Genomic DNA, 20160 nt, shown 5'->3' with positions numbered 1-20160 from the left:
GTAGTTAAGTTTATAAGCCTTGCAGCGAATAAAAATGGCACAACATGTAACAAACGAATTTGTATATATTAAGTGAAGAACAAAATGTATTTGTGTTATATCGCTATTGTGTGCATGTGTAGGTGTGCGAGGTCGTTCAGAAAATAAAGCTATTCAAGCAGAAGCAGGTATTCAGCTTTGTATGATTGGTTAGAAATTAGACAAACAATAAACGCTAATCCGTTGGGCAAAGAAAACGTTGATATCACATTTTTATTGAGTTATTGGAGTTTAACCACAAGTTAAATGCCACTATTTTCAAACATTACTTGTCATTATGTATACATAAGGATACTTTACTTTAGGCAAGAAGTTATTATTGGTTATACAATTTCCCGTGTGCCTTATTTAAGCCGAAAGCATTTGCCTGGATGCCATAAAAAGTTTTGCCACATTTTCTTCGACAGCCTTGAGCTTTTGTTGTTAAGTTTCTTCAAAAAAACTGGAAAAAAATCTGGTCTTGATTTTTGAGAAACAAATAAAAAATAATACAGATAATTACAGTACCTTATCGTAACAAAAATGTACAGGGACACATGACATGTTACTGCATTTGTTTATGTTTCATATTGCAATTACAGTGCACTTAATAAATTGCTTTATATTTGGTGTTACTGAAATTTATCACATTTCCATGGGCCAGTAGAAATGTTTGGATGTGTTACATCTGTTACAAGACCCAAAGTTGCTCAGTTTTTTTATCAGCTGGTTTCGTGCCATGCGCAAAGCATTTTGGGTTAATAGCTTTGTCTAAATGGAAAATATATTTTGAAACATATATTCTACCAGTACTACAGTCAAACTTCGATACTATGCCACCTTGCTATTATGCCACCCTCGCTACTATACCACTTTTGATCATCACCAACTAAATTCAATAGAAAATATATATACTATGCCACCCCTTACCCTTGATACTATGACACATGAGAGTACGTATTACTGTATTAATGGCCTGGTTGTGGATTGAAAAATTGGGCCTTCTGACACTTTTCGGTTTGAGCTCATGATAAAACAGAGAAAAAATGAAAAACAAATTTTAAACAAATTAATTTTTTTTAACAAACGTGGTCATGTTAAGAGGTTTCACGGCTTTGCAGCGAGTTATGTAAACGCCAGTCTGTGCTTGTGTCACGACAAAACTAACAGATCTTGTTTTTATTTTTGCAATAAATTATACTGTATACTGTATCTTATAATGTATACTGTGATAAATTATAATCGTACAACACAACGTGGCATTACAGTACATCGTCATGTCACAAGGCTATTTTTACAAACAACTCTCGCTATTATGCCACTCTCGCTGCTATGCCTCTTTCTCTTGGTCCCAAAGGGTGGCATAGTATCGAAGATTGACTGTAGTCATGTTTTTGTATCCAAGACTATTGCTGGTAATCACCTTAACTGCCAAGCAACTTATAAAAGAATATTGCTGGTCGACACCTTGACCTTTTTCTTAATCAAGTTTGTGTATATAATGTAGTGCATAACAATGTATACGTTGTTTCAGACCATGTTAACTTTATAAAAAGCGGACAAACAGTTTTCTGTTTTGTACCAAAAAATGTTTACGTCCATAAAGAAATGGGTTAAAAATGATGACGGGAGCAAAACGTCTCCAGGGCCACCATCTGGAATGCAAACTATGCGTTCGGACTTACAACGAAAGTTTTCTAAAGGAGTTCAATACAACTGTAAGTTGATGTTGATTGCAGGGAGAGATGCACAGGTTTATTTCTGTGTGATAATTATCAGTGCACTTAAGGATTTTGGATTTGGTATTAATTTGCATTCACATATTTTTGTTTTTAATTAAATCAAATCCTGGCAATATTATTTCAATGATCCTTGTTATAGTGAAGATAATACTGCGTGGAGATCGAAATACTGGAAAAACATGTTTGTGGCATCGACTGCAAGGTCACAAGTTTATTGAGGAATACGTCCCGACACCAGAAATTCAAGCAGCATCTATTCACTGGAACTACAAAGGTTGATGTTAAGTGTGTGTATGTATGATTCATACCTTAAATCGTTGATTATTTTTACAGCTACTGACGATATTGTGAAAGTGGATGTTTGGGACGTCGTGGACCAAGGTATATAATTGTTACCAACATGCTGAATAGGAAAATTAGTGAAAAATTTAGTTAATGGCAAATTTTTTGGCTAAATAAATCAAACTATTCATGACATCGCAGTTAGTCATACACTAATATTGTAACACAATCAATCCGTCTGCCAGAATGTGATTAGTTGTTTCATGTTGGTTCTGTGATTTTCTGTCATTGTTGCTGACCTGAAATTTACTTTTTTGTCTGAAGTGCTCAAAACGACTGCTTTCAAAAGATTTTGCAATATAAAATTTTGTTTAAAAGATTTAGTTTCAGCAAATTGAATATAAATATTGGGTACATTGTTAGTATCGCATAGTTTATGTTTGCGGCAAACCTTGCAGTGAAGCATTATAGCAGTTAAGTTTTGAACTTACACTGGCTTTGTTTAAAATTGATTTGCTTAATGGCCTGGTGGCTCTTGTCGCTATGGTTACTCAGGTAATTAAGTGATTTCCTTGCTTTAAATTGAAGTAAGCAAAAAAAAAAAAATTTTAACTGCTGCAGATGTTTCCACTAACATTGATGTTAATAAACTTATTTTTTTTGTCTTGCAATTTGACCATATGTTTTTATGTAGTGAAATGTTTGTAACTTTGCTCAACTGAGTATTGCATAGGTAGGGGTGCTTTGCGAGTGGTGATGGGACGAGTACTCGGTACTCAGTATCGATGGTATCGAACGATTTCAGTGGTATCGATACTCGTACTCGGTATCGAAATATTTTGTCTCAGTTTTCGATACCAACATGCGAGTACCGAAGGCCGATTTACACCATAAGAATATGGGCAACTTTATGCCAATATTTGCTTCGGACAGCACAAAATTGGAAAAAGGTTCCGCCAGTTTACGTAGATCTTTTTTCACTATCACGTGGAGATTACATTTTTCGGCATGTGTGTGTGCACGCCTGTACGCCGACCATGGCAGATAAATTAGCCAGTGATATACAACTAAGTACAACACTACACTTAAGCACTCGGTACTCGGTATCGAAGGTATATACATGTGATACTCGTACTCGGTATCGATACTTGCTTCAAAACCTGGTATAGTCCCATCACTATTTGCGAGGCTAAGTCTTTGTTAAATCTTTTGTAATAAACTTCGATTATGAATTGAATTCTTCACTTTAATCAAAATGCTGGAATTATATATTTTTTGTCATAAAACTTTTAACTTACTGTCAACTTGTAACGCAGGTAAAACAAAGAAATTTTCGGACAGTTTAAAAATCACGAACACAACTGAAGAAGAAAAAGAAAACCAAACTCTTGATGCAAATTTTCTTGATGTTTACAAAGGAGCCCATGCTGTTATATTTCTTTTTGATATGACAAAAAAATGGACATTTAATTACGTGGAGCAGGAACTTCCCAAGGTAGCTATTGAACTTTTTTGTATTGCTTTCCATGAGTTGCTGCATAAACTTAACTGATTTTAAACTGAGGCATTTTTTGCTGCTTAGTAGTAGAGACTAATTTTGTGACAAAAGTTAAATCAACCTTAATATTTGTTTGATATTCAACCTTAATATTTGAACTCCAGGTTCCTGCCCACATTCCAGCACTTGTGCTTGCCAACCACCGTGACATGGGGAGTCATCGAGTGGTGGAACTTGACGAGCTTCAATACATGATCAACGGAATAGACAGGTTTACAAGCTTTATTATCAAACAATTAACTGCACTTTCCAACACTAGTTGAAAATCATTTGGTTTACATTTCCCATGTGCAACAAAAAATGTTATTTACAAGCCAAATGCAAATTAGTCATTAATTGCCCTGTTAATATGTTGTGTGCACTCTTAAGCCACATACTAACATGACTTTTCAAACTGCATGCAATAAATGTCAACATTTAAATACAAGGCATGTTATCTCTTCACCATTATGCTAGTCTCTGTTACACTTACAAGTTTAACTAAACATAACCATTGTTTTTAACTTCAATGTTTTAATGAATGCTGTCAGTGAAATTCAAACAAATCCTAAACAAAATGGTTTATTCTCTTATCTATCCTGTCTTTAATAAACCTCATATTTATCAGCAGTGATCTGTTATTAAAACTTCTTTCAATGCAGCAACTGATTTGCATACGCTATGATATTCATTTTCTGCTTTTAATAATCTGAGTGAAACCATGTGAAGGTTTTAATGTATGCCACCCAACCTTATCACAGAAAACTTTCAATGTACGAATCCCGATTCTTCAAAACACTTCACCGATCCCACAATAGGTGTTGTATTTTGCGTGAAAGCATGTTGTAACATTTATGCCCTTCGGGATGTTTTTGTTTGGTATTCTTCATTGACCAGAAGTTTTTTTTTTTGTCTTTTAATTGCAAACTGTTGTAACTATGAGCCTGCGTAGCTCATTTGGTAGAGCGCAAGTCCCGGAAAAACTCCTGTTGTGGGTTCGAATCCCACCGCAGGCTAGATTTTTCTACCCTCTGCCTTGCCATACATTGAAAGCTTGGTGACCGGCATGATTAAGTATAACACCTTAAACAGTCCTGGCATACTATGATTTGCATATAAGGGTGCCAGGATTGCTGGTCTGGATGAACACTTCAGGTCTTATCCCAGTTATAAATGTATGTTCATCTTAGCTGATCCTATTGACTATAATGATTTAAATCCCGGGAGTGTGAGTGCTCAACCAAAACAAAAGTATTGATTTTGTGAAGCTCTGTGCAGCTTTCATTTATCCCACAGTGCATAAGTGGAATGAACACAATTCAAACACATAAAACTGATTATGCATGATTTGCAGTGTTTCTATTTTCATTTATTTTCTTAACAAACCATCAAAATTACAAAATTTTCCCTTGTTTTTTTATTTGACAAGACATGTGTATATTTGTTGATGTTTCTTTTTTCTCATTTATGACACATTTGTAATTTTTGTTAAGTGGCCAATGTTTTAAACATGGATGTGAACTTGTGATTTTTTCCGTTGCAAACCTCACTGATTTGGTTTGGTTGAACTGATACTAAATTATTTTTGTTTCCTCAGACCCCCAGGATCAGCAGGAATTATGTTTCTCGAATCGTCAATGAAAAATGGATTTGGTTTAAAATACATCCACAAGTTTTTCAATCTGCCATTTCTTCTGCTGCAGGTATGTATTCCCCAACAAATCAATCGCTTCATTTTCATGTGACTAAAAGCACAACTTGGCAAAGGTTTTGGCAAGCAAATTTATTTAAACATGCAAGTGAAGAAATCTCTGAGTGACTGCATTTTTAAGTTTTCAACTTTTTTATAAGACCAACGAGAAATTGTTTGGCTTTAGTCAGCAATACATCAGAATTTGCAACAAACAGAGTTTGTTTGTAAATGATTGAATGTGTGTTTTGTATTTAGCGTGAAAGTTTGTTGAAACAACTTGAAACAAATTATCTTGATGTGGAAAGTTGTCTGGAGGAATTACAATACGAGCCGACATCCGATGAACAAAACTTTGACCGGTTTGTGCTCACCACTTTGTTTAGGATAAATTTGGATTCAATATTTTACTCTAAACATCGCTAGTGTAGGCCTGCTAGAAACCTCCACCAAAAGTGAATGGGCCATTTTCCAACACATGTTATCGAATTCCAACACACTTTATTGATTTGGGAATTAAACCTGATTTGCCATCACCTGTGGTTGGGTTTGACTGTCGACTTAATTTCATGATTATAAAAGATGGTGAAAGTGTTGGTGGTGTTGTGGGGCCTGTTCTGCGTCTTTTTGAAAGATCTCCAGATTTACTTTTAGCGCAACATGAACAACTCCATGTTGTCCCCACAAAAAAATAATTATTCTGGTAGATCCTGGACTTTCCAATTTCGTTGAGTTTGTCTTCTACATTTTTTAGTAGGGGGCCACAAGGCCTTACAGGGTTACTTTTAGGGGGGCACAATGCATGAAAGGTTGATAAGCACTCCTTTGGGACTTGGGTGTGTCATCCTGGAAGCATTTTGAAAAATTTTGATCTGGACCAGATTGGTTTGCTTAATGTTGTTGTTGTGGTTTGCAGTTTTTCTGAAATGTTGGAACAGAAGAAACAAGGTAGGAAACCATCAGTATCTCCCGTCCAGTCAACTCCACCTAGTGGTAAACAAGTTTCTGAAACCAATGCCACAGGAGGGAGCCAAAAACCTACAAGCTTATCTGTCCAGCCAACGGTAACAACTGTCTGCATCACAGTTGAACTTTTTGCGAAATATTGATGCTTGTGAACACTATGCACGGACTTGAAAAGTAATTTAATCATAAACATAACTGCCTGGTGTATATAGAATACATCGTTCAGACGTTTCGACAATCTCTGTTGTCATCATCAGTGCAGGTTGTCAGTTGAGCTGTAGAACACGATACATAAAGCACTTAGGAAAAAAAGGTGAATTTCAGGTGTGTGAAGTGACGTCACAGACGATAACAGGGAACTGGCGTTTAGGACGGTGGCGTGGACGAAAAGATAAGGGCAGGAAATTTATATGCAGTGTTCCACAGCTTGATTGACAACCTGCACTGATGATGACAACAGAGATTGTTTAAACGTCTGCATGATGTATTCTATATACACAAGTAGTCTGGCAGTAATGGTTATGATCAAGTTGCTAGTTGTAATGTCAGAAGTTAAAAAATGTGCTGTATTGACCACCAAATTTAAATACAATGTTATTCTTGTCAGGTTTCGAATGGTTCGACAGCCCAAACCAAGGAATCACCAGTGGCACCACAGAAAACAAATGAACCAGAGAAAAAGGGATTTATGTCAAGATTTTTTAAAAGTATGAAAATTTATATGATGGAATATTGTTTCGTTGTTGTGGTTTTGGAATGTAGTGACATTGTTTTGGATGTAATCACTGATTGTTGTAGATTCACCCAACGTTGCAGCAGATACAAATCCCTCCCAGGTGAACGGAACGAAACATCACACAAATTCTCCGAGCTCTGAAATACAACCTGAAGTGAAAAACATTGATGAGTTTGTTCCAGATAGTGGCGCTGTTGATCAGTTTCTTGACCAAGTTCCAGATCAAAACATTCCTACGAGGTAAGTTAAAATAATGAAAAAAACAAACAAATGTGCTGGAAAAATATATTCAGCTAAACAGTATAATTTAGTTTTAGTTTTGCCATTATTGTAAACTGCATGTGTTGTTCTGAAAACACATAACAATCAGCTGATGTTAATGGACTAAACCAGGGGTCGGCAACCCCTGTGACGCATGCAAAGTTGACATGCATGCAAGGTTGACATGGTGGTTTTTCATGGCATGCCAACCGATTTGCGTGTAAATATTGAAGTAACTTGTTACACTGCTCGTTTATACTTTTTATCATGCCTTTGTTCTAAAATTCAGCCTTGCATGGACTAAACACTCAGCTTTAAAATAGAATCTCTGCTTTCTCTGTATTATTAACATCCACTGGCACAAACCAGTATTATTTAGAAAAACGTTGGCACGCGAGATCATTAACACATGGAAATAACAAGTAAATTGGCATGTGTCGCCTAAAAAGTTGCCGACCTCTGCACTAAACACTTCTCTATTATTTTGCTACACGTTAGAAATCACTTGTAAAAGCAAACTGTTGTTTAGACTTGTTGCAAATGATGACTCAGCATCTAGTAGTGATGACTCGGATGAAAACCCTATGGTTGCAGGTTTCCAGGAAGATTTGGATTCGGACGATCAACAACATGAAGGTATTGTTGGGCTGAACCACCTGCAAATACCAGGAAATTCTGAGATAGTCACATGTTGATTGATGTTTTGCACATAACTGTAATGATCAAATCTCTGGTAGATATTGTATTGTCATGAATGATATGTTGCAGTAACAAAAAAATTGCCAACAGGTTTTCCACTTTACAGTGTAATCTAAAACACACATTATATATTGATAACATATGAAATAGGCTATTGCTGCCAGGCGTAATGTATAACCAGGTATTGCTCATCCAGCAGTTTTATATGTTAGTTAGAATTACCAAATTTCATACGGAATTCTTTTTAAGCACGGGTGTCATTATCAGGAGTAGAGCTGCTAACGTGAAAACTCACAGTAGAAAAGTTTGCTAAATACCGATAGATGGCGTAAGGAGCACAGTTATTTTAATTAACAGTAAGACTGGAATAGGGTTAGGGACTAAATTTAACATAAAGAACTGGGATTTTTAGGTTGATTTTTTGTTATTATTATTATGAAACCTCAGACTAACCCTAATTGTTAGCATTTTTACACAAACTCCATTCAAAATATTTGCATGCGCCACCTACCAGAATTTAGCAAACCTGTGTACTGTGAGTTCCTGTGTTAGTAGCTCTACCTTATGCAGGGACGTTTTTATTTATTATATATTGGTGTCTTTCCCTTAAGTGTATGTATGTTTTATAGCCTACCTCTTGAAAATGGCCTTTCAGATTTTTTTATTATTTAACTGTAAAGTACATTTTTATCATTAAATTGTGAATGATTTCAGATGTTGGGAAAGCTTACACCTACTCAGACAGTGATGATGATTATGTGGCACAAACACAATTCAAAAAGAGGCAACAAGATAAAGTGAAGACGGGAATTAAGTTTGATTTAAATTTTGATGAAAGTCCTCCTGTTGAACAAACTGATGGAACGGAAACAAAAACTGTTGTTTCGTGGCCAACAGACGCTGATAAGACAGTTGAAAAAGATTCAGTATCGGTTAAAAGTCGTGAATCATGTGATGCAACAAACAACGTGGTACAAGTTGCAAGCGTTAGAATGGAGGATGTGGATGTATCGAGTGATGAAGGACCAAGCAACCACATGGTATGTGACATTTCACCCCACGCTCACCATAAGATTACTTCATAAGAAAGTTAGAATTATAAATGCTAGGGAATGGGCCAAAACTGTAAAGCATTTATACGTTAATGTTCGTTACATTGTGACATCACAAACATTCCCTATTCCACGCTAGTTTTAGCTTTCCAAGGTCCCCTACGTCAACAGCAGTGTATAAAGCTGTACATGCCCCAGAAATACGCATTTTCCCACCATCTAATGCATTGAAAAAACAGTCATTTTTGTTTTTGGATACCCTTTCGATCACCTGTTTTATATGTTAGGAGGGCATGAATATGCAAATTTAATGCTTGTGTCAGTTTGTGCAAGTGTCACGACTCTGGGTTAAGAGAGCATGGTTGTTACAACTTTTGATTTTCTTGGGCAAGCACCATCGGCACAGTGATAAATAAACAAATGTGACTTGTACGCAGGTTTCAAATTTTGTGGAGGACATTTCTTCCGATGAGGATCACCGCGATCCATCACCTCCTCCTCAGCAGCAAGCAGAAGCAGAAAGTGAAACAAAAACTCCGAGCATCCAACTTCAATCCAGTGATTTCGATTTCCTTGAGCAAATCACCAACAAACCCATGAAAGGTAAACAAGCCACGAAAACAATTTGAGGCCAGTTTGTGCCAATTATGTGTTTTCACCACCTGAAGTTTCTAATGCTTGCTAATGAATGAAGTTTTGTAGCCCTAATAATTCAATCCTGGTAGTTCAAAATCCAGAAGTAGTCAGTTGGGTTTAGGCCGGACTCTGTAAGACAGGGGTCGGCAACTTTTTAGGAGCCACGTGCCAATTTACTTGTTATTTTGATGTGTTAATGACCTCGCATGCCAACATTTTTCTAAATAATAGTGGTTCGTGCCAGCAGATAACAATAATAAAGAGAAAGCAGAGTGTTTTGTGCATGTAAGGCTGAATTTTAAGACAATGTCATGATAAAAACTATAAACAAGCAGTGTAACAGGTTAAATTGTTACTTCAATATAAACACGCAAATCGGTTGGCGTGCCATGAAATACCACCTTGCGTGTCAACCTTATCAGGGGTTGCCGACTCCTGGTGTGAGCCATGGAGTAAAAAAACTGGCCTAAAAAATTTAATTGTGTTTCTGCAGCAAAAGAAAGTTCAAAGAAATCTTCCAAAAAATCGGATTCTACAAATGATGGGAAAACTGATGGGAAAAAACACAAGAAGAAAAAGAAGAAACATCGACGACAGGATGATGAGAAAAACGAGGCAACAAGTGAAAAGGGGAGAAGGAAACGCAAAGAGGTTGATGACTTGGAGGCTTTTCTTGGTGCTGGTGAAAAATATGAGTCAATATAAAAATATGTCTAGTGAAAAACAGCCTGGCATTGAAAGCATGTGGCTGCTACAGGAAGCTGCAAAGCTGGGTGCACAAACTGCGGCCATGAATGCAAAATGGTGTGAGCACTCACATGTATATTCAATACATGCACTAGCCACTCAAACTGACAACTCTGTTGTGTCATGTCTGAAACTTGTTTGAAAAGACTTTTTTTTCGGCCCGGGAAATGTTTTATTTTTATTTGTCACAGCAAGTAGAGGTACGCATTTAAAAATTTTATGTAGGTTTAGTCAGTGGTGGGATTCAGCCCGTTCGCACCAGTTCTATAGAACCGTCTCACGAAATTTTATGAGATCAGCGAACCGGTTGGCATTACTGGTTACTGTCAATGGATTTTTTCAGAACCGGCTGAAAAATATGACTTCTGTGATAGAACTGGCTGATAAATTTGACTTAAAAAAATTTGAATCCCACCACTGGGTTTAGTGTAAACACTAAGAACCTGAGGTTGAACTGCCAATAACGAACCGATTGTGCACCCATGCTCCATACAAATGTGCTATTGGAATCAACTCTTGCTGCACAAAGTCTGTTTTACATTTTACTGCGTACAAACTATATTCGAATGCACCAACCAGTCTAATGTGCTCAATGGTTTTGTTGAATTGTTACTGCTGGACCTCTGTGCAATACAACTTCTACATTTTGTGTTGAAATGTTTGTGTTGGTGTCAGAAATACAGGGTGAGGATTCACAACGGTTGAAACAAACCCGGTATAGTTCTCGAGCTTGGCGCAGTAGGAAATCACGTCTTATTGGATTGAGAATATTCCGTAAATCTAGTGTTAATCAACTGTGACTTAAATTAGAGAAACGTTTAACAGTAATTGAAGGCCACCGGTTTCGAGTTGGTTGTTAGCGCATATTATTTGAATGAAGTAAGTGCAATTTTGAATGTGTGGCGCTTATATCAGTGGTGCGAAGTCAGGGAGGGTCGTATAAAAGCTTGGAATATATTTTAAAGACTTATTTATGGTCGTTGGTTGGACGAGATTTTGTGAAGTCTGTAACCATGGATACCGCAGCTGGTTGAAAACGACGAGATTGTTGATAAAAATTGCTGCTAGTGACAATGTTCCGTGGATCTATGTAGTCTCCCTCCTTATCAGTGGGTCACCTGTGTAAAGGTGTTTCTCTACACTTTGAGCCAAGGTGTGAAGATTTGGTGAAGATGACGTAGTAACTGAAAATTAAATGTTTAATGCTTAGTTCGAGGGCTTCTTAACAAAAATGAGGTCGCGGGCCAAAGTTTCTCATGTATTCTATTCCTGTGTTCCACCTTGTCCAGTCAATTCCTTGCACAATCATTTATTCTGTAACCTCATCAGTTTGAAACATGTTTCTTATTGGCAACTGTGCGGTTCGCTGCTTGGCTATTTTCGCTGAACGAGAAAAACTCAAAGTGGATGAATTGTGCACAAAAATATATTGTGACGTAATATGGATATATTGTGACGTGAATACAGATACATGATCATGTAAGCCAGGGTGTGCAACCTGCGGCCCTTGAATAAAGGTTGTGCGGCCCGCAGAGACGCCTGGATTTCAATTGTACTGGCAAACGAGTCCAACTATTATATATTTTTGAGCAGATTAATGGGCCCGGTGCTATTTTTATGCGACCTAGCAACATGTGGCTATAATCAAATGCGAATTTTCTTGTAATTAAACAAATTTGGTGTGAAAAAGTAAAATCACATTGTGTTATTCACAGGTACGGCCCGCGATCTAATTTTGGCAATTGTATTTGGCCCCACAGTAACAAAGGTTGCACACCCCTAATGTAAGCATTACCGTTTCAAGTTTGGTTGAACGGATTTTACCTAATAACGGTTTTTAGTCGTTCCCGAAAATTTTCCGAAGGAAGCACAACAAGAACAACCTGAATATATCGATGCGGTGTCTGACTGTTACATATTTTTTCTAATCAAGTCCGTCCTAATTATGTTTATGTGACATCACCTGACACAAGTCAGTGTTTGATTATGTTGTCATTTCTTTCCACTGTTTGCAAACCAAGAGTTGTTTCGTCCCTGAGGGGGGCGATTGTTCGGTCAAACGCGCTGTAAAGTGATTAAGTAATCGTTGCCCGAAAACTCCACGGGCAGAAAGATTGGGACTACAGGTGTTTGTAGGATCTTTTTCCGAGGCGGTGATTGGTCGGTCAAAACACGTGACTTTTTCATTAAGCAATCAAGGCCCGAAAACTCCACAGGCAATTTGCACAGAATTGAGGACTCAAAAGGTGACTTGCAGGGGCGCCGAGGTTGATATAAAAGGCAAACGTGTGCTATTAACAAACAGCTGATTTGCAGCGTTAAAAGCACGTTTTGCTGGAAGCGGATGGAGGAAGCCAAGCTACAGGTTCGTCGTTGTTGCTGGATTTTGTTGTTATAAAAACACGGTTTAAAGTTTAGGGACCAACCCAGAACCTTGGTTTACTATTTTTATTTACTTTACTTCACTTCTCCTTTATTCTTTTTATTTCTATTGTATTTTTTTCGCCGCACTATACAATATAGCGGGTTTGGCCAGACTCTCTATATTGTTTTTGCGGATTTTACCAAACAAGGTTCTGGGTTTTTGCGCATTACATTGTAAATTTCATTCATATTGTGACGTTATTGCCGCAACTATCTCACTAACATGAACACTAATCTGCATTTTGTTTTGCACGCATGTGACGCAGCCACTGATGATGTCATCTAATGTGAATTGCAACATGATCCAATGGAATCGAAGCACCAGCGAGAACCAGAACGCGGTCACTATTCGATGACATCATACGACGGAGCGCCAGTGATGACGTCATCCTCGACGAAGCAGTGCGACTTCGAAACCCGTATGACACTCGCCACGTTTGTTGCACGATGTGTGTATAAGCATCGTTGATTTGTCTGCAACTGAGTGGAGACGACGGAATAAGGAAGCGACGACGATCGGATCCATAGAGCGGTTGGATTCCTGAAAGTAAGATGACTCGGCAAACCAGCGACACAACAAAATTATGAAAGGAACGAGGTAACTGTTTAAATGATAATGATTTGTTTGAATAACGTTTTAGCAACTACACAAAGTTAAACCGGTTTGGAGGTTCGGTAGGAAAAAACGGAAAGGCTATAGCCTTAGGTTTTTTTTCAAAAATCGGCTTAAAATTTTCGATTTTAAAAACCTGTGTGTGTGACGTCACAAGTATTATAATGTCGTCATAAAGAGTTTTCATTTTTTTTGAATAAGGCACCATAAAAAAGTTTTTAGGCAGTTGATGCATATGAATACTCCCTTGGTTTCCGTCAAAGCGAATGTTTGGCCTTCCATTTCTATCTCCCGATTCTTGGAAATCCTCAATGGCACGCAAAGCAGAGTCAGTTAATTTAAACTGAAAGACAATTTTCTTGGCATTGTTTTGTTGAAGAGCATAATCACCCTCCTTCAACTCAATGGCCATTGATCCGATTCACAGTACATCCACAAATACTGCAGGATGAATTTATGTAAATGTTCCTTGCCAATGTTTTGGCCAATGGCCAGTACAAGGCAAACCTTAAATTGGTGCAAGCAAACATATGCATCAACTGCCTAAAAACTTTTTTATGGTGCCTTATTAAAAAAAAAAATGAATATATACGTGGATAAGGGCAGGAACTAAACTGAGCGAAAGATCCAGGGCGGTTGACCTATACACAGACACAAAAAACCTGATCGGGATCCATCAACGGGAGTGTCCTGGGTTCGAAACCCATGAAAAAATTGGTTGGGGATGAAACTTGGCCAAATCGACTAGGGCGCCTCACCAACGATCAGATCGAAAACCCTGATCGGGATTCGAACACCAAAATTTTTCAGGCAAAACTGAATATTTGCTATCGGTCTGAACCGAATTTAGCCGATTAGGTGCATCACCATTAATAAGATAACAATCAACCACACTGAACCCTAGTCTGTTAAAGGATAAACTCAAAGGCATGACATTTTTGATTGGGTTATTTATTCATTTAAATTCCGCCGGGAAACTCGAAGATAATATCTTTTCCAATCAACTTTTTGTAGACAGCGGAGTAGGTGTCCGTCTTGTGTTCAACGTTGTTTTGTTGAGCTTTGTCAAGATGAATCTTAATGATGCGCGAGCAGTCGAGCTTTACTCTTGTTCGTTTGCCAACAATCTCGGCAGGAAAAACAAGATCTTCCAAGATATTGTCGTGCACGGCTGTCAAAGTTCGACTTCTTGGTCGCTTTTGCTTGTTCTTGATTCTTGTCTTCCTGGTTGGCTTGGGAAGAATCCTCCTCTGTGCAATGGAAACAATATGTTTTCCACTGAATTTTTTCTCCAGCTCACAAACAAGTCTGACTTGGATTTTCTGGAACTGTCGGAGTACCTGCGAATCTTTTTCGTTGTGGCCGTTCGTTTGTTCATAACCAGCTAATTCGGCACCTTCACGTGAACAGTAACTTCCGGACAATATGTGAAGCGCTTCAGTCACGGCTGACAAAACATCAAGTGAAAGGTTTGGTTTTACTGAAAGGTTCACGATGTCTTCTTGTACGGTTGTCATGTGAATGCCAAGGTTTGAAAGCAGTTGACTGCATCCGTCGCTTTCCCAAACGCTTCGGTCGATGACAAGATCGGCATTTATCTGCTTAAGTAGCGTAAGTGGTTTTGTACTTTCCTTCAGCAGGGCCAAGACGGCAGCACGAAGCCAGTTAAGCAATGCATTAGCTACCCCGGGTGACAACGTCAACTGTCCAAGGCTGGTCAATATCTCTGATTTTTTAACGGCCAAAAATCGAAAAAAACGGAGCTTGGTCAAGTGATATGTATAACATTTAGAATTTGTATGTATTTATAAGTAACTGTTTCATCTAATCAAATTCTGGATAGTGATGCCGAATGCAAAGGTAGATGTTGAACATGCTGCCAGACTGGCAGCAAATTTGTCAGTGCAGCGGGATTCTGGCAAACACTGTGATGTGTGTGTCTGTGTATCAGACAAGAGGTTTCTTGCCCATAAATGTGTGTTGTCTGCCCACAGCGCTAGACTGGATGCATTAATACTTGATGCCATTGGCCACAATAGCAACAGTCAAGACATTGAAATAGAAATTCAGGGTGTTAGTCCTGTTGGATTCGAGAAACTCCTTGATTTCTTCTATGTTTTGAACCGGTTTGGAGGTTTGGTAGGAGGCAGAAACCGGTCACAACCGGTTTGAAACTGGAATATTCCCGCAAAAACCCACCAAAAACCGTTTTTTTCTTAGATTTTTTGACCCTCTAAAATCGAAAAAACGGAAAGGCTATAGCCTTAGGTTTTTTTTCGAAAATCGGGTCAACATTTTCGATATTGAAAACCGGTTTAAACCAGTTCGGAGGTTCGATAGGAGGCAGAAACCGATCATAACCGGTTTGAAACTGGAATATTCCAGCGAAAACCCACAGAAAACCGGATTTTTCTTCGATGTTTTGACCCTCTAAAATCGAAAAAACGGAAAGGCTATAGCCGGGTCAAAATTTTCGATTTTGAAAACCGGTTTAAACCGGTTTGGAGGTTCGGTAGGATGCAGAAACCGGTCATAACCTGTTTGAAACTGGAATATTCCAGCGAAAACCCACAGAAAACCGGATTTTTCTTCGATTTTTTGACCCCCAAAATCGAAAAAACGGAAAGGCTATAGTCGGGTCAAAATTTTCGATTTTGAAAACCGGTTTAAACCGGTTTGGAGGTTCGGTAGGAGGCAGAAACCGGTCATAACCGGTTTGAAACTGGAATATTCCCGCGAAAACCCACTGAAAACCGGATTTTTCTACGATTTTTTGACTCCTCAAAATCGAAAAAACGGAAAGGCTATAGCCTTAGGGTTTTTCGAAAATCGGGTCAAAATTTTCGATATTGAAAACCGGTTTAAACCGGTTTGGAGGTTCGGTAGGAGGCAGAAACCGGTCATGACCGGTTGTGTTTTATTTTTATTTACTTCTCATTTATTTTCTCTTTATTTTTTTCGTTTTTATGTTATATTTTTATTTACATTTTTTTATTCTTTTTTGTTTTTTATATTTTATATTTTTTTCGCCGCATTATTTAATATCGAGGGTGTGCACGGCCCTTTATATTATTTGTGCGGATTTTTTAAACAAGGTTCTGGGTTAAAAATTAGTTTCAAAATGTAAAAAATCAAACAATTTTTTGCGTTCATGGTTTCATTACGTACTCAACATATTACGTCATAGTAGGTGAATTCCCATTCGCCACAACGCGTTACGTCATAGTAGGGGAATTCCCATATGCGCCTATAACACTCGTATTATTTACTTGAGGTTTTGTAATCTACCCAATGGACTGCCATCGTTAATATTAAGTATAATTGTTTGTAGATTTGTAAATATAGTTTGTAACCGTAGAAATATATAAGCATATAGCCTGTATGTTTGTAGCTGTATTAGAATATTTTTTTAAGCATGTTTACATATTACATATTACTCACTCATAAATTTCGTAACAATGATATAAGTTCGTACAGTTTGTGTTTTTATAACTTGAACATTTGTTATTAACGTTAGTTTTGGGCGGTCAGCCGTAAATTTAGGGGTATGTTATTATTTGTTATTGACATTATCGCTTTTTAGAACCTTGATATAGTTTCCCGTAAATTGTAAAACATGCTGCTGTGTTCTATTTGTGAATACCGAGTCCAAGTTGTCTTCAGCAATAAATTCTGTTAAACTGAGCCTTGTGTTAAACCATGTTACCTGGTACAAGCGCATGTTTATAGAATTTTCGTTGCGCAATAACTGCTGAGGAAACGTCAATCAATATCACCACTAGCGGGATTTCCTGGAAGTTATTGTTGTTATCAATGTCGGTTCAAGCTGCAAACATTTTTACTGCAATTAACAATAGATTTGCGAGCTGTGCTTTGAGTTTCAAGTTTAGTCGCCTGCCACAAAAGTGATGCCGTTTTGTAGCAACAAAAACGTCCAGCCATCACTTCTGCGACATTTTGCGTAAATATTTTCTGCACAGAAACTAATTTGTGTAATTTCGCACGAGAATGTAAACAGTGGAACAAATATTGAGAACAGTTTTATTTTTCGTAACAGGAAGTTTTGCTGACGTGCGGGGCTTGGGAAGACAATCATCTGCCTGGTTTGCTGAAAGCGGAAAATACGTTTGGAAACAATTGTCACCGCAGAGGTAGAAATTCAGAATTTTTAGTAAACAGCCTGGTTAATCCTTTTTACTTGTTCAGGTAATTCACAGTTTAGAAAGATTATAAACTTAAGTTGTTTATTGAGAAAACTTCGCCTAAAAGATTCAGGAAGAATGAAGCACCACATGATAAAAAGGTAAGCTACCAAATAATCTTACATATAAAGTATTATGATAACACGCTCAGGGAAGACACAGGTTCAAGATTGTCACTAGCGTGTTTCCTTGCAACGCCGCTGTTGTGTTTCTTCAGAAATCTCATCATGATGATTTTCGCTGCAACCTTGATTTGGTTCATCGCACCGGCTCTATGCCAAGCAGGGAGTAAATTCAAATGTTTGATTATTAAACAACAAACTAACGCTTTTTGTAAAGCTACGTTTATTTAGTGACAATAAAAGAAGTGATATTATTTAAAGGTTTTAATATTTTTTAATTCTGCTGTGATGCAAATAAATATAAAAAAACAATTATATGTTTGTGATTGTTGATTGCAGAGTTTACTTGCGATGGTGGGAGAATAGTTGACTCGAATGACTTTTGCGATAATTATCCTGACTGCAGAGACAGAAGCGACGAGAAACGGGTCACATTTCCCACCTACCCTGCTAACCCATCGTCGAGTTATATCAGGTAAACTTTGTGGGTTATTTGATGAACTTTGTGTTTGTATTTGCTATATTTGCTCCTAAAATGTTTCATAGTGGAGAAAGTTTTATAAAAACGTCTTTGTTGTTGTGAACCAGCATCTGGCCTCAAAATTCCACAACATGCGTAAAACCGTGAAATATACCAACAGTCTTATCTATTTGACGCGTTGTGTTGATTTGTCGTTTATTTATTTTTTACTTTATTTGCTGTATTTTTATTCCCCCACTTCTTATAAACCCGATAGTACAAATACTTACCTTCTGGTCGTTTACCCCGGAAAATACCCTGATGGGGCTGGGTAAATGCCAGCAACAACACGCGCATTCGAACTCCAGATTGCTGTTTGTTGACCGCAATGAAATCTGTGTTTATAACATTCAAAATATAATGGTTACACTTTCACAGCTGCGACAATACACGTGACGGTCTGTCATCAAACAAAGTGTGTGCGTTACGGAGGCAGGAATATTGCAAGGGCGACATCTCTTGTCGGGATAAAACTCCTTGTGACGGCGGTTGCCCCTCCCACTTTCGTTGCCCATATTCGACTTGTATGAAGCGTTCAACTGTGTGTGATGGCGATCCCTGTAATGACTGCCCTGCCTTTCAACATTGGAGTAACGGATACGGCTTCAAATGTGTCAAGAACAACCGTACGTGCTTACTCCCGCAAATGTTCTTGTGGGACGGCGTACAAGATTGCGATAATGGCTCTGACTTATGCTACACGCCCGAAAATGGTGATGTGAGGTATGTATATGTTTTTAGGTCGGTTGTGCTTATACAGCTAAATATAAATACCAATGTAAGCGGACATACATAGGATATGCCTAAAATAGGGGAAAATACTATCAGTATTTTTTGCGTGCAGACGTGTTTGCAAGACAACCAATAAAAATGTTCGTAGGCATTTTGTTTGGTAAAATTGTGGTAAGGTTTTTAATAATGACCTCTCATCTGTTTTTAGGGACACCCGTCGTTCCTCCCAAGCCTCGTTCAACAATCAATTGTGCTTCCAGTGCAAAAACAACTCCATGATCGTTTCAAGGTCAAGTGTGTGTGATGACATCATCGATTGTCCTGATATGAGCGACGAATGTAATTGTACTGGGAAAGTCCCCGAAATATGTGACAAATCAAAACGTTATCGTCGGTAGGTTTACTTGATTTTTTTTTGTAAATAAACAGTTGTTGCAACAAAGAAATTATTTTAAGCAAGCGTTTCTCACACCTTTTGCTGTAGTTTGTGCGACGTGAGTAAACTTGAGAAAAACTAATAACATTTTTAGACATTTTTCTTCACTCCAGTCTGATCTACTTAACGCGTTGTGTTGATTTGTCGTTTAATTACTTTACTGATATAACACCTGGACAATTTCAAAACGCTACCCTTAAAACAGGCAAATTTCAATGATGGTTAAGAATGGACAAACTGTCACGGGTTTCATGTTAAATTATAAAACATTTACTCAGTACTCTCATGTGCAGATGTTACCAAATTTGTTTTGTCTTAACTTTTTTTGAGTATTTGTGTCCCCTAATCAATTGTCAACGCGCATCAAAGGCTAATTGTAATACCCATTGTTTTAAAGTTTGATGCAACTAGCGACACGTAACTATTTTCAACCCAGCTCATCGGGACGGTGCGATTGTTTCGACATTCATGGAGTTTGTCGCAATATAATCGATCCAACCAACGCTTCCTGTCCAAAAACAAAAGAAGAGGTCTGCAAATCATATGCGCCTTGTGATGGAAATTCCCCGTGCGAACATCTCTGCCCCTCCCACTTCTGGTGTTCGGAATCGGTTTGCTGGAAACGTTCATCAGTGTGTGATGGCGATCCCTGCAACAACTGCCCTGAGCTGCCCCGACCGAACGGACACGGCTTCAAGTGCATCAGAAACGGTAAAACTTGCACGTTGCCCCAACAATTGCTGTG

At 38.0% G+C, this 20160-nt stretch overlaps 2 protein-coding genes and 1 pseudogene across 3 annotated transcripts in view; 2 read left to right on the top strand and 1 right to left on the bottom strand.

Annotated features, from left to right (window-relative positions):
- Nucleotides 1–1531: 1531 nt before the first annotated feature.
- Nucleotides 1532–11023, top strand: LOC145205139 (rab-like protein 6). Of its 2 annotated transcripts, XM_080077792.1 has the most exons (15): nt 1532–1736; nt 1900–2034; nt 2094–2141; nt 3359–3537; nt 3705–3811; nt 4341–4397; nt 5177–5282; nt 5528–5631; nt 6186–6333; nt 6843–6942; nt 7034–7211; nt 7762–7868; nt 8646–8971; nt 9421–9586; nt 10113–11023. In XM_080077792.1, exons 1-15 carry the CDS (start codon nt 1607–1609, stop codon nt 10322–10324), a joined length of 2103 nt encoding a protein of 700 aa, XP_079933918.1. In that variant the 5' UTR covers nt 1532–1606; the 3' UTR covers nt 10325–11023. The 2 variants fall into 2 exon arrangements, with proteins under 2 accessions (XP_079933918.1, XP_079933919.1); XM_080077793.1 differs by lacking the exon at nt 4341–4397 and having other exon boundaries at nt 1533–1736.
- A 1656-nt stretch (nt 11024–12679) lies between these two features.
- The window catches only part of LOC145204554 (uncharacterized), a 7825-nt gene continuing 344 nt past the window's right edge, over nt 12680–20160 (top strand). Inside the window, exons 1-9 of the mRNA XM_080077146.1 lie at nt 12680–12731; nt 13057–13388; nt 17461–17554; nt 17610–17706; nt 17823–17893; nt 18067–18202; nt 18626–18970; nt 19188–19373; nt 19852–20157. Of these exons, the coding sequence (XP_079933272.1) occupies nt 17684–17706; nt 17823–17893; nt 18067–18202; nt 18626–18970; nt 19188–19373; nt 19852–20157 (1067 nt within the window). The 5' untranslated portion in view covers nt 12680–12731; nt 13057–13388; nt 17461–17554; nt 17610–17683. The remainder of the gene's footprint in view (nt 12732–13056; nt 13389–17460; nt 17555–17609; nt 17707–17822; nt 17894–18066; nt 18203–18625; nt 18971–19187; nt 19374–19851; nt 20158–20160) is intronic.
- Nucleotides 14363–15022, bottom strand: LOC145204555 (small ribosomal subunit protein eS7 pseudogene; annotated as a pseudogene).

Source organism: Phallusia mammillata, chromosome 8 (assembly GCF_965637545.1).
Source record: "Phallusia mammillata chromosome 8, kaPhaMamm4.hap1.1, whole genome shotgun sequence".
NCBI classification, from domain to species: Eukaryota; Metazoa; Chordata; class Ascidiacea; order Phlebobranchia; family Ascidiidae; genus Phallusia; species Phallusia mammillata.
This window is presented reverse-complemented; position numbering and strand designations above follow the sequence as displayed.